Source organism: Chrysemys picta, chromosome 2 (assembly GCF_011386835.1).
Source record: "Chrysemys picta bellii isolate R12L10 chromosome 2, ASM1138683v2, whole genome shotgun sequence".
NCBI lineage: Eukaryota > Metazoa > Chordata > Testudines > Emydidae > Chrysemys > Chrysemys picta.
Genome location: NC_088792.1, coordinates 107,298,298 through 107,312,416, shown reverse-complemented (window position 1 = coordinate 107,312,416; position 14,119 = coordinate 107,298,298). Strand labels below are relative to the sequence as shown.

Below are 14,119 nucleotides of genomic sequence, written 5' to 3'. Positions count from 1 at the left end.
TGTCTCTTTAATGACCACTAGCACAGTTCTGTCTCCAGTTAATTTTTACTGAATTTTGATCAGCTAACTGTCCAGGCATGGAATAAATTGAAGCCATTATTTAAGATTAAAAGCCATGTGGAAGGCATGGTCAAATACTGATTCTCAAATAAGAACATGCATTATAGCCTATCATATTTTTCTACAGTCGTAGCTACACATGAATGTAACCTTTGTCATGCATGATGAGTAACATAGTTATAGTTCAATGTCTCCTTTTTGTACGTGAGATTGAAGTACAGGACCACTGTTACTTCCTGTTGAAATAACTTATTTGTGTACATTTAGTTACAGTAACACTAACGTTAAAGTCAAAACTGAACTGGAAAGCTTAAAATCAGTATGTTTATTCCCAAAAGAGTCCAAATGTATACTATCTATTTTATTATTTTTTGTGATCTCTAAAGTGTATTTTGGTGGGAGGAGGTAGAAGAATACTACTGCCAGCTCCTCTCCCCTCAATTCTGTGAGAACTTCACTTATCAGAGGCATATTTCCATTCCAGCTCAGCCTCGCTCATTCCACACATAAAATTGCATCATACCCCCTGTGCAGTTTGGAGCTATGTAGGCACAAAGCCAGTAGAACATTTGCAACCTCTTAAGAGAACTCATTACATAGGTTCATGCACTAAGTATGCTCTAAAAATCCCTGTAAGTTAGACAAATCACAGCAAGACCACTGAAAGCCACATATGGACCTATGGTATATCTCCCTGCCAAATTTTTAATCTCTTAACACCAACCACTGAAGGGTTAGAGCTATTATTTTTAAGTCCCATTATTAAAAAAGGGGTGGCAGGGGAGATGAAAGTGTGCATTCTCTCTTCTCAAATAACTGAATCAATTAATCAATTTCAACTGTTAAAAATAATTTGCTCTGAGTGATGAATCTGCCAACTTTCATCCTCAAAAGTTTTGAGTGGCTGAAAGTGATCTTTTTAGAATTGAATCAGTTGTACAAACTTTATAGGCATCACTGTGTTCTCTGCCTAAAATTATAGCAAAATCCGCTTTGACTGGGGAATCCAAGGGATCAGCAAAAACTGACTGTGGGCTTCTCTCTAAAAGATGAATAACACTGTAGTGAGAGTCTTTGAGCTATTCTGAAGTGGTGGCTGATGAACAGGAGTTGCTAAGTAGAGCTGATCTGCGTGTGCATATGTATGGTTCATATTTGGGTGTGTGGATAAAGCTATTCATGGGTATTTAGTTTATATATGTGGAGGTGATATCCTTGTGATAAACTTACCATGCACGTTTGGCTGCCTCATGTGCCCCGTGCTCATTATTACGTAATCTAGTTTGCCCGAGGACTATTTCTAATACCGAAGTAAGCATACAGTATCCGCTCCAATGCGAGTGGCATTACAATAGTTGCTATAAAGAGATGCAGTTGAATGTTTCTTTTCCTTCCATCTACAGTATGGAATGCTACTGTACCAGAACTACAGAATTCCCCAGCAGAGAAAAACCGTGCTTCCCCACTTCTCCACTCCAGTTGTAAGTACTGAAGTTACTTTTAAATAGATTGCCGGTCCTCCATCCTTGTGTAACAGTTTTGCAGTGGCTTACGTGATAATTCATAGTTCTCTGAATTAGAAAGCTTTGCACTGTTCAATGGTGTTCATGAAATGTCTTCCCAGATGAGACTCTCTTCCTTTATTAATACACCCAAGCATCCTATTTGTTTTAACTACTGCTGTGCACTGAGCAGAAGCCACCAATGAGCTATCCACAACAATCCCCAAAAGAGGGTCCTATAATTTTTAGGGTCTGCTCCTGCATGCATAGAAATGGACTTAAATGGAAATAAGCTTTAGCCCTCAAAGTCCATAAGTACAAACTTCAGCTATGTTTGCCTGTATGCAAGGTAAACATCACCATCAATAATGATGCTCAATCTCCAAACACTTCCAAATCCATCTGGAGTTTTTTTCCCCCAAAACAAATTGGGTTACTTCTTATTCCTAACCGCAGTTGCATGAATGTGACTGGTTGTTAGTAGCCTTGTCCAGGAGCAGTTTTTATTAATTCCACAAGTATATAGGGAATGTGAGAAAGTACCTGCTCCATTTTCCCTCTTTTTAATAGCTGTATTTTAGGATTCATATTTTGTACATGCCTCTTTTCTCTGTAAAAGTGAATTCCCCGTAAGTCAAAATAACTGAAAGAGGAAAGAGTTTTTGTACTTTCACTGCTTTGTACTATGCCTGTGTGGGTTTTGTTGTTGTTGTTGGGTTTTTTAATTAGAAACATATATATCTGATTCTTTGATCATGTATACTTCCTGGGGCAGCTTGGTGACAGTGCTGTGCTCCAGAAAGTATTAGAGTTACAGTCCAAAGTCAGCGCCCTCATTCTCCTAGCTGTAAGAAGAGCAGCACCTCATCTGTCTGGTGGGAGCAGTGGGGTTAGCTCACTATGAAAGGAGCTAGAACATGGGGGTTTTGTGGGGTAGGGGAAAAGATGGGCAGTTTTGGCACTCAGCCTTTTTGGGGACAACATTAAAACAAATTCCATATAATGATAGTACTGTGAATTTCTTAGAATCAAGGATTTAAACTGGTTTGTATTTTCTATACCATTAACTGCAAAAAAAATTATTGAAATCAACAAAAGATCTGGAAGCAAAACTGTTTTCTTAAATTGTAACTTTCCTGGGTTTTGAAACAAGTGAAAATTCCTTTTCAGAGAAGTGTATCTGAAAACTCACTAGTAGCAATGGATTTTTCGGGACAAATAGGAAGAGTTATTGAAAATCCTGTTGAAGCACAGAGTGCCGCTTTGGAAGAAGGCCATGCTTGGAGGGTAATGATCTTCTCTTCATATTTAACAAGTGCCCATTGAGAGCTGGAACACGCAGTGCGCTATGAAGCTAATGCAGTGATGGTCACAGTATAGCTTAGCACGGACTTGAAACATTCACGCTACAAGCATGCAGATATGAAAGAGTCAATTTCCATCTTGAGTGTAACTGTCACATTCACAACAACCTTCTACCACTGCTTCTCTGTCCCCCTAGTGTCCAGAGGAAGGTTGAGGGGGAAAGCAGACCCACCAGAACTTTACTGCCAGTTTGCAAAGCCAGTCTCTGAGGAGGAATATGTCAAATTAAATGCTTCCCCACATGGAAGAGGCTGGGGCTGTGACTAATGGCTTGCTCCCAGTAAGTTTAACTGCAGAATATACAAGAGGCAGGACCTCTTGGAATGAAAACTGATGTAACTTGTTTATAGTGTCATGTGGACAGACAGCTGCAGTACAAGTTTTCCCACACACTCGTCCGCTAGGGAATAGAAGTTATTACCTGAAGCACTAGTAGGTGCTCGCTGTATGGGAGACAGACTCATCTTGCTTCATTGAATACATAGTGTGTTGACTGGGCGGAAGCATATTGATAGGTCTTTTTTTTCCTTTCTACATGTTGAGTTTTCATTAATTAAGACCCAGCTTCTATTTTAAGTCAACAGAAGTGGGCCTCTGCTTGTAGACTAGCTCCCCTCCCCTCAGAGCTGCATTTCTCTTTCTCTTCATTGCATTAAACTTCCCAGCCCTAGTTTCTTGTATATTAAATCTGTACTGCCTGTGTTCTAATTCTCTCAAGTCAAGGTTTCAGACTGGATTTAATGCTAACTAATTTCTTCTGCAGAAACGCAGCACAAGAATGAACATCTTAGGTAGCCAAAGTCCACTCCATCCTTCCACACTGAGCACAGGTAAATTTGTATTACATAGTAGCAGAGACCTCTTTGGGACAAAGCAAATGAATGTTTAATGTAGAAATGGAGCCCAAAGCTGTGAAAATCAGATCCTGATTTTCAGACACCTTAAAAGTTTTAAATTTTAAGGTGAAATTCTGTTCTATCGCTAATGACAGGATAACTAAAAATTTAATGCAATGTAAAAGCCAGCAAGTGTAAACATTTTTAAGTCAGGAGACTAAGAATTAGTCTTCCATAAGAGGAGGGACTTCTCCTTTTAAAGGGGCACTCAAATTTGATTACAATTCTAAATTTTGCAATCTAAATTTTATACAAATCTAGACCCATAAATATTTGCACAGTTTGGATCAAATCCAACAGTCAGATACTTCTTCTTTCAGCATGATCAATGCCCTGTATTATACTATTATGCTCTGTAAATGGTAACAAATAGGATTTTAAAGTTACATCATCGTTAATTATTACTATACAAACAAAAAATTGGTTACTCATAAACATGACTATTTTTTTCAAGTTGAATGTCTTGTTAAGATTGTAATCTTAATGGTACACTAGTATCTTGCATTTAATCTCCTTGGGTTTTTAAAGGGGAAGTTCAAACTCCTTAATGTTGGCTTTATATAAGATTTAAAGTTTACTTCATTCATATAGGTGAGGGTGCAGGATGAGGGGAATTTTCAACTTTGTTACTATTGTTCAAACATATTAGAATGTTAAAACCTTAGCAGATGCCCTCTGTCTCATATGGAATAACTTTTCAATTAGGAATACATTTTAAAGTATTTTAAAATCCCATATAGAGGACTAGGTATCTTTGTCCAGTCACTTCTAAAATTTATGGTATCTTAATTTGGAAGGATGAAAGGGAGGTGTTTTTCACTCTATAACTCAAATGGCTGAAGGTGTTAAACTTTCGTTGCCTGGTCTCAACCTGGATGTGATATATCAAGAAGTTTTACCTCCAGGGAGAATTTTTTTCAGGAATTTGTGGAACTCGGTGCTATAACAAAATTGCATATGTTGTATCTATAAACAATAAAATGCCTTGATTTAAAGCACATGCAAATGGTATCTCAGGTTTGTTATTGGACACCTCAGGCTTTACTGGAATCTTTGAAGAGATTTCAGTCTTTAACAAATCTTCAATAACTTCAACAATATACTATACACACTTCTTTTAAAAGTTTTGATACATAATTTTCTAGATAGAAATACTTATTGTACATCTTGGTGCTATTAACCATTTCCCCCTTCTCTCCCCCATCCCTGCTCAGTTATCCATAGGACACAGCACTGGTTTCATGGCAGGATCTCTAGGGAAGAGTCCCACAGGATTATTAAACAGCAAGGGCTTGTGGATGGGTAAGTATTTATTATTATCCCTCAGTATCATAGAGATTTTTTTTTTAAAACAAATAGTCTTTACAATGTACAGGGTCTTTATGCAGAAAAAGGAGAAAGCAACTGTCTAAAATTTCACCCCCTGAGCCACCAATGAATCCTGACCATGAACAAAGACCGTAGGTTTGGATAGTCAGGAGTTGGTTAAACCCTCTGCAGTACTCCAGCATTGTAAGTGCTCAAAAGTACTCATTCTCCCTTGATTTTCCTTAAAATTCTCTGTGCCTAAGAGTGCTGTTTTCTGGAGGTCACTCATCATGATGTCTTGTTCCTGTAACGTGTCTTTGAGCTGTTCATTCATACCTTCTGGGGGTCACTCCAAGTGCTCCAGTGATCACTGAAATTGATCATGTACTAGTTTTTCATAATCATTCCACTTCGTGGCAAAGTTCTTCATGCTTCACCATCTTCTATTCATGTTCCTTTTCTATGTTCTGTCTGCTGGTATGGCAACATCAGTTAACAAAGTCTTGTTGGTTGTCTTTTCTACAACAATGTCCGCTGTGTTTGCCTGCAGCGTTCGGTCTGTGACAATTGTCCGGTCCCATAAAATCTTAGCCTCTTTCATTCTCTAGAGCAGGGGTGGGGAGCCTCCAGCCTGCATGCCGGATCCAGCCCCCTGCTTAATTTCATCCGGACCGTGGCAAGTCTTCACCCCGTGGGCCTGAAGCCCTGAGCCTCAGTGCCCTCCATGGGGCTGGAGCCGTGACCGCCGGCTTGCCCCACTGCGGGGGAAGCTAGAGTGCCAAGCCGGTCGGCTGTCCCTGCAGCCCTGGCTAGGCGCAGCGGCGATCAGGAAAGCTCTGAGTCCACGTGCGCCTACCCCCACCCTCAGGCGCTGCCCCTGCAGCTCCGGTTGGCCGGGAAACATGGCCAATGGGAGCTGCGGGGGGTGGCGCCTGCAGACGTACTGTTAGCAGCACACACCACACAGAGCTGCCTGGCCACATTGTGGCCACTTCTGGGAGCAGTGCGGGGCCAGGGTGGGAGGGATCCTGCCTTAGCCCGCTGCACTGCCGACTGGGAGCTGCCTGAGGTAAGCGGCGCCCGGTCGGAGCCTGGAACCCTCACCCCCTCCGGCACTCCTACCCCCGGCCCGAGTCCTGAGCCCCCTCCTGTACCCCAACCTACTCCCAGAGAATGCACACCCACCCCGAATCCACTGCCCAAGATCGGAACCCCCTCCTGCACCTTGACTCCCTCCCAGAGCCTGCACCCCCCACCCTGAGCTCCCTGCCCCAGCCATGAGCCCCCTCCTGCACTCCAACCCCCTGCCCCAGACCTGAGCGCGCTCCTGCACTCCAAACCCTCAGCCCGGAGCCCCCTCCCTCACCCTGAGCCCCTCATTTCTGGCACCACCCCGGAGCCTACCTTCTGTTCTAGTGGGTCTACTCACCATGGAAGCTAGGTTAGGATTCATTTGTGGTGGGGCAGCTAATGGTGACTCAGGTCCCCAGGGTGCCATATTGCCCAGATATCTCGGGCTCTACGTTACAGGGATTTAGGAATGTAATGCTTCCCTGCTAGTCACATTCTTGACCAAAGCACCATACAGTGTTACCATAAGGAAAGGTCTTTTTTATAGCACAAATATGTCCCAGAAAGTCAAGAGTATGCTCAGCTGATGTTTCTGGCACTTGCTCGTCTCTTCTTGAAGCATCAGGGCTATACAGGGGTCCTGTTATAGAAGTATTACCGACTCTCAGCTCCATAGATACAATCATCATCCAAGGAGAGAGGAGTACTCTGACATGAGTGTTTTTCAGCTGTGGCGTAACTCCCTTGCCTGCAGAAATGCAATGAACAGATGGGACAGTGATCACTGCAGTGCAGGTGTGTGGCACTGAAGTTTATTTCAGCGGTCACAAGAAGCTAGAAAGTGTTCTTTTTGTCCCTGGAACTCTAGACAGTTCTTGCAGCTCAACCCTGGAAAACATTGCTCCTGGCATACTGGTTACTTAGAAGGCCTGCCCAGAAATACACTTGACTTCCTCACAAGCTGAGTGGCAACTGTCACGTTTCGAGTGTATTACCTAAGGTGTTCTCTCTTTTCCTTTTGTATGAAGAAGTTTTCCATTTATCTACTTCGTGGGGAATGCTAAGTGAAGGAGAATTCTTGGAGTAGATGCCTAAAGTTTTGGAGCTCTTTTCTCCTCCAAGTACACAGTTCACCATTTGGCTGGGTTGGCTGGCTACCTAATTTGAGGGTCACATGAAAGAAATGGGGGTCACATTAGAAATGATGTCAATGAAGTACACTAATGCAATGTGTGTATAAACCTTTGCAGCCACCCCTGCCTCCCAGAGTACATTTTCTGCTAATTTTACGGAGGAAAAATGCTCTTACAGGTGCTTGCATATGTTCTCCACCTCTTTGTAGCATGGAAGCTGCAAATGTGTAGTCACTGTTAAGAGAGTTCTTTGCATTGTTTCTGAGTAATTACACCTGTTCATCTAAAAGCTACTGCTATCACAGTGCCATTTGTCTTGCTAGCATAGGATACTGGAGAAGAGAGGTAGTTTCTTCATCTCTTTTTGTCTCCAAATCATCCTATAGGAGCCCAAACAAGAATATTTTCTTCATGAGCTTAGTTATTGGTAATGGAAAGCCCAATTACAGAGCCAGCAAACCCCATAGAGTATGTAGGTGAAGTAACATAATCACATTTCTTTTGCCCTGTCTCTGCTTGTTGCTAGTGTTGCATGAACCTGGGTTGGTAAGAACTCGAAGAGAGCAAATTACTATGTAAGAAATTGCCCTTTAACACCACTGAAGGAGGAGGAGAAAGAGAGTACAAAATGACAAAAGATCTGATTTTAGAGCAAATGAGTCACATTATTCAAGTTTGTACTAAAAGAAAATGGTCTTTCCTAGGCTGTTTCTCCTCCGGGACAGCCAGAGTAATCCAAAGGCATTTGTGCTTACACTGTGTCATCATCAAAAAATCAAGCATTTCCAAATCTTACCGGTAAGTGTTGACCAAATAGTTTTCTTATTCTATTTGTTCTTCATAAAACCTTTGTCAGTGTATATAGAGGACTATTTAGGGACATAAATTACTAGTGCAATAAAATATAATGACAGTGTTCAGAAACAGGACTCTTTTTTTTGGCATTTTTTAGTCTGTCTAAAAATATCCTTTTGGTCATCGCTTTGCCTGCTAGCATAAACATCAGAATCAAGGCGTAGAACTGATTTAAAGAACTATGATCTCTACAGCTGATTAAAATCACAAGAATTGGTTACTTTTATCTCCATTGCACTCTTTTGATGGCAAGAAGGCTAATACTAGAATATTTGTGGAAAGGGATTTTTGGTTTTTTTTGCTTTTATGATTACCTGAGGAATTAGGGGCCTGAATTTGTAAGTTAAAACTGAAGTTTCTCAAAAAATAAATGCCCTCTAGCCAAAAGACATTCTAAACCCTTGAATGGGACTAGTATATCTACACAATCAGCCTTAAATGTTTAGATCAGATGATTATCAAGTCACTCTTAACCTACAGGACCCTAGTATTCTTCTCTGGCCTTGGCTACACTTGCACGTTATACCGCAATAAAGCCTCTCAGAGCGCTCTACCTTACTCCCCGTCCTCACTGGCAAGACATGTAGAGTGCTCTGACTCCCTGGCTGGAGCGCTACTGGTACTCCACCTCCCCGAGAGGATTAACAGCTGTTGCGTATTGGGTGAGACGCTTCAGTGCCAGTGTAAACGAGAAGTAACATTACAACTGTCCTATAATCCCCTTAACTGAAGTGGCCTTTCTTGTCTTTGTTGTGAACTCGAAGTGCCCTTTCAAAGCTCCGTTTCGGAGTGCCGGCTGCTTATCTGGTCTGAGGAAAAAAACAAACAGCTAATGTTTGCTTTGAGTGAGTGAGAGAGAGGCGGGGTGGGGGGGGTGAGGGGTCTGAACTTACAAGACAGCATGCTGGCACTCTCTCAGAACCCCAAAACCCACTCTGTCTCCCCCCACACTCCCTGTCACACTCCACCCCACCCCCATTTGAAAAGCATGTTGCAGCCACTTGAACGCTAGGATAGCTGCCCGTAATACACTGCTCCCAATGCAGCTGCAAGTGCTGCAAATGTGGCCACACCAGTGCGCTTTCAGCTCTCCGTGTGGACAGACTGGAGCGCTTTCTGTAGTGCGCTCTCCGAAGGCTGGTTTAACTTAAAGCGCTCTACAGCTGCAAGACAAGCCCTGTGTCTCCCAAATACAGTAATCAGCTAACAATTATTTGAGTAGGGCTTTTGCGTTTTACTTAATGGAGAGGCGGAGAGTTGACTGAAAACCTGTAGAGAATTTATCTTTACCTTTCAAGTCCCCTGGCCATCCACTCTCATAAGAACTTTTCTAGCTGGGATGAAGGAACGTTTCTTTCAGTGGAGTTGTGGGTGCTTAGCACCTGTGGCACTTGGACCATTAGTAGTTGTTTGAGCCCTCAGAAACTGAGGCACCAAAAGCTCGTCAACACTTCTTTGACAGTGTTTGAGTCACGGATGGAAATGCAGAACTTGTTTCCCGGTATCTGGGGTTCTTCTGGAAGGTCTGGTTTAGTTTAGTACAGCAAAATATGTGCTTTTAAGAGATGTTTCCCAGCTGGAGTCTACACTGTGAACTGAAGGTGTAATTTCCAGCTCGAGGAGACATACTTGCACTATTTCTGATCAAACTAGTGTGTTAACAGTAGAAGTGTAGCTGCTGGGGGGGAAGAAAGGAACTAGCTTCCCTGAGTGTGTACCTGAATATGTACTCATGGTGACATGAGCAGTTGGTGGGGCAAGCCACCCTGAGTATGAAAGACCATAGGTGCGTACTTGGGCTGCTAGTTCCTCACACTGCCATGGCTATATGTCTGTTTTTAGCTCTCTAGCTCAGAGCTAATGCAGGTATGTCTCTGAACTGGAGGTGTAATTTCCAACTTGAGAAGTGTAGACGTACTCTAAGGTGGTGGAAAGTGCTAGGAAATTCTGTGAATGTTTGGTCTCTGCAGTCATTTGGTTACAATTCCACACCTCTCCAGTGTGTGGAAAAAAAACAAATAAAAGCCCTACCTCAATACTTGTTGTAAGCTGGTTAGGACTTTTACTGGAGCTGTTTGTGCAGGCAAAGCAGGAACTTGGTACTTATGAATCTCTAAGGACACTTCAGGCTATGGGGCCAAATTACCTTAGATGAGACTGGTATAGTGACAGTAACTTTAAGAACAATATTTCTATTTTGAGACCTATTAAGTTTTTAACTTAACCAAAATGGATAAGGGGTTTTGTGCATCACAGGCTCCTAAATGACAAGCTGTAATTTGTGCTTATTTTTTCTTACATGAGATCATACCTAGAATCTTAACTTATTGCCATACTTGGGTATTCTAATATGCTCCTAATTTGGAAAGGACTTCTTATTTCCCTAGTGTGAGGATGATGGACAGATATTTTTCAGCCTCGATGATGGGAATACCAAATTCTCTGACCTAATTCAGCTTGTTGAATTCTACCAACTAAACAAAGGAGTCTTGCCCTGCAAACTCAAACACCACTGCATCCGAGTGGCCTTATGACCTTCCATCTGACACTCACTGAAGACTGGATTTGCTGGAAGACTGGATTTGCTAGAAGAACAATTGTAAGAGAATGTTGACACTGGGGAATTGGCAGATGTGTAAGTTGGTTTAAAAATATTATGCACCTTGGGACTCTGAAAGGGATGGATTCAACTGGTGCCAACAGACCAAGATTTACTGGTTTGTCCAACACCTAAGAGTGAGTGCTGCTGAGTGTCCCAGCATCCCAAAAATTTGGCGGGAGGGTATGTAAAATCATAATCAAATCTTGAAACAAAACTGGAATCTATCTTGGCTGGGCCACTTAACAGAAACAAGTGATGAAGAGAAATCTTTGAAAAGAACTCTTGCCCTGGGATAATCTTGACAATTAAGACTAGTGTGTTAACTTTTTGTATTGATCACTTTTTTTTTTGCACTCCTATTTGTTTCGGATATTGTATGCAGCCTATATTAGGAGCTGATGTGGCTTTTAAATTCATGCAAGAGTTGGGTATTAATCTAAACCCTAAAATGTATGAAATGCTTCAGCCTAAAAGGATCTAGAAGAAAACCCAGAAGAGTGTGAGTGTGTGTGTCACAAAACATCTCTGGATACCTGAGGTTCTCTCCTCTTTGAAGAAGCAGTGTGAATACAATTCTAAAAGAACATACCACCATATGTACTCTTAAAACTGTTAACTTTTAGCATAATGGCTGTAGTATGTTTGTGGCATATTAGTGGTACCCAGTCATGCAAAGACTGTATTAGTCAGACTCTATGCACAAATGTTTGAACCTTTTTTACTTACTGATGGTGGTGGTTTGGGTTTTTCAGCCTGTTGATTTTGTTGAGGAAATTTACTATTCCTAAATGAAATTGTATGACCACACTTGGATTTGGAACCAGCTGTTTTTGTGTGGGAAAAGTACTTACGCTGATGGTCTACTTATTATGACAAAAGATCAGTGTTTTTAGCTTTATATCTCCTTGAATTTTCAGACTGTTTCAAAGAGCTGTCTTTCCAGATAGTCTACTTACAGTAACAATGATATGTAGCAAAGCTCTTTTAGGGTATAGGACTTTAAAAGAACTTGTACCCCTTTTGCTTTTGGTAGGGTCATGAAAGTTTACATGATGAGGAACGTGCAAACTGGGTTTGGAAATCCATTTAACTATGACTGGCGTTTTTTAACTTACTGCTGGCAACATCCATTCGACAACTGGTATTTGTGACAGACACAATAATGCATACCAGTATCTATTGTAAACTAGTATATATCCTGCCTTAGTGCTGGTTCATCATCAGAGCTACTTTATTGTTAATATTTAAATCAATTATATAATGTTTACACAATAACACTTTCCCTTCTGTTGATAAACCAGTATTGAAGCTAGGTAAGTACAAGTTGAATGCTCTCATTGGACTGCCGTACTGCATATATCACTGTCATTCTTTTAGCAAGATAGTCAATAGGTACAGGAGGTACTATTGAATTAACTTTATTTTCAAATACTCCACACAGTTTATACATAGCAAGAAGTGTTTCACCCTGGTAACTTTCAGAATACTGTGGTGAGCAGAACTGTTTTCTCTTAAGACAGTAAATGATTTATACCAGCTAGTCTATGATGATCTCACCCTAATTAATATTTGTCACAGGGTTTGCTGAAATCCTAGCCACCTGAAAGGATAAAGAAGGAAGAACAATTCTGTACCTTTAGGTCTTCATGTAGTGTTGAGAATAGTTTAAGACAAAAACTATAACCTGCCCGAGTCATCCATATCAGCTGTAACTATGTCAATGGTATAGAAACACTGTATTTTAGTTTACAGAACACATTCTAGTATTTTTTTTTCCATGTAATGTCTACATATAAAAATGAAGAAACTTGATTTAGTTTGTAGTGAAAACTTCTGGATTTTTAACTGTACATACTGAATTGAGTGTTCCTGCTTTTTAGTCAGTTCAAATGTATTTTAAAACCTTGAAATTAAGCTAACTTAAGTCTCAGACTTCACTCTGCATGCTTCTATTTGGCCCCTCTGAAGTGGGAAAAAAATTTGTATTGATTACATTCTTATATTCACCAATTTCAGTAAGACCATTTATGCTGTAGTTTTAAGGGTTTTTTTTTTTTTCTGTTTACATAGTTTAGTCTCATCCATTTTTCCAATAGGTAGTTAGCATTTGCAGTGTTTCATATTTATAAAACTTGCATTTTATTTAATTTGAGAATGAAAGTTTGACTATGAATCATGATTTTGTATGTAGATGGTTGACTTAGTATTTTGTACCTTTCCCAGCTAACGTGAACTGCTTTGAGAAAGTGACCACTTTCCAAGTGGCAGAAATCTTACTTGAGCAGATCACTGTTGTTTTTTTGTTTTGTTTTTGTTTTGGTTTTTTTTCTTTCTGCTGGAAAATAGTCAGTACCACCTTAAACTTTTCCAGCCGATTCAGCTGGCTGCCAGCTTAGAATACCAAGGACTGAAGGACATTTGACTCTTATTTTTGTATTTAAATGACATGAATGTAAAGGGGATGCTCAGGGTTGTTTTGGAGCCTGTTGAATTTTTATCTTTTTTTGCCTGTGATTTTTATTTTCTAAATAAATACTTCATGTAGCAATCTTGAATATGTTGAGAAGGAAAATGCCAAACCATTTTGGTAATAAAGTTACTAGTTAAGTTATGTTACAATAGGTGTTAAAGTACAGAAACATTTTATTTGTTAATTACTCTTGAAGAAACACGTGCCTCAGTTTAGATGTTTTGTCTTATCTTTTCTGCACTAAATACCTGACAGTCTGACCAATCAATGCACCTTTCCAGTGGCGAGACTTGCTTATTGTAAATTATATTGTCACAATGCAAGATTTTAGTAACTGTAAAATGGAATAAAGTTAAAAGTTTTCAGGGAATGCAAAAGGTATTAACTTAAGAGACAAAACCTTTATTCAATATGCTTTGCTTCATACTGTAAATAGCTTTTTGGCTTGTGAACATAATTGTAATCTTTCAGGTATTTTTGTACAAATAAGGGACTGATATTCTGTTTCTTGTAATTAGAAATAAACATTAATACAGTGCTATTCATTTTATATTTGGAATTAATGTCCTTTTTTTGCGGCTACAGTATGTTAATCACTGTTGACTTGATACTAAACTATTTTGGGTGGATTGCTGTATGTTAAAGATCTCTTTAAAAATACTCAAAGGAAAATGGAATCCTACGAGACTTTTTGCTACTGGCTGTTGGGCCTAATGATTATTGATAGGACAGTTTGCCATAGAGTTTCCACATTGGATAGCAATCCATTTAAACTAACCTCACTGTGTCTTCCTTTCACAAATACAGCGGGCATCTCGGGGTAATTTAAATCCAACTCCTTATTACAGTTTTGATCG

The 14,119-nt window shown here is 40.4% G+C and overlaps 1 protein-coding gene across 9 annotated transcripts in view; it reads left to right on the top strand.

The window, feature by feature from the left end:
- GRB10 (growth factor receptor bound protein 10) overlaps nucleotides 1–13,812 on the top strand; it is a 198,043-nt gene extending 184,231 nt beyond the window's left edge. For 5 of the 9 annotated variants that reach the window (XM_005278534.5, XM_065583931.1, XM_005278533.5 and 2 more), the window contains 6 exons: nucleotides 1,464–1,541; nucleotides 2,733–2,849; nucleotides 3,691–3,757; nucleotides 5,038–5,125; nucleotides 8,040–8,133; nucleotides 10,578–13,812. In XM_005278534.5, coding sequence (XP_005278591.1) covers nucleotides 1,464–1,541; nucleotides 2,733–2,849; nucleotides 3,691–3,757; nucleotides 5,038–5,125; nucleotides 8,040–8,133; nucleotides 10,578–10,724 — 591 coding nt within the window. In that variant the 3' untranslated portion in view covers nucleotides 10,725–13,812. Of the gene's footprint in view, nucleotides 1–1,463; nucleotides 1,542–2,732; nucleotides 2,850–3,063; nucleotides 3,208–3,690; nucleotides 3,758–5,037; nucleotides 5,126–8,039; nucleotides 8,134–10,577 lie in introns of those variants that run through there. The other 4 variants (XR_010598448.1, XR_006172682.2, XR_010598449.1 and 1 more) reach the window with 2 other exon arrangements.
- The last annotated feature ends 307 nt before the right edge of the window (nucleotides 13,813–14,119 follow it).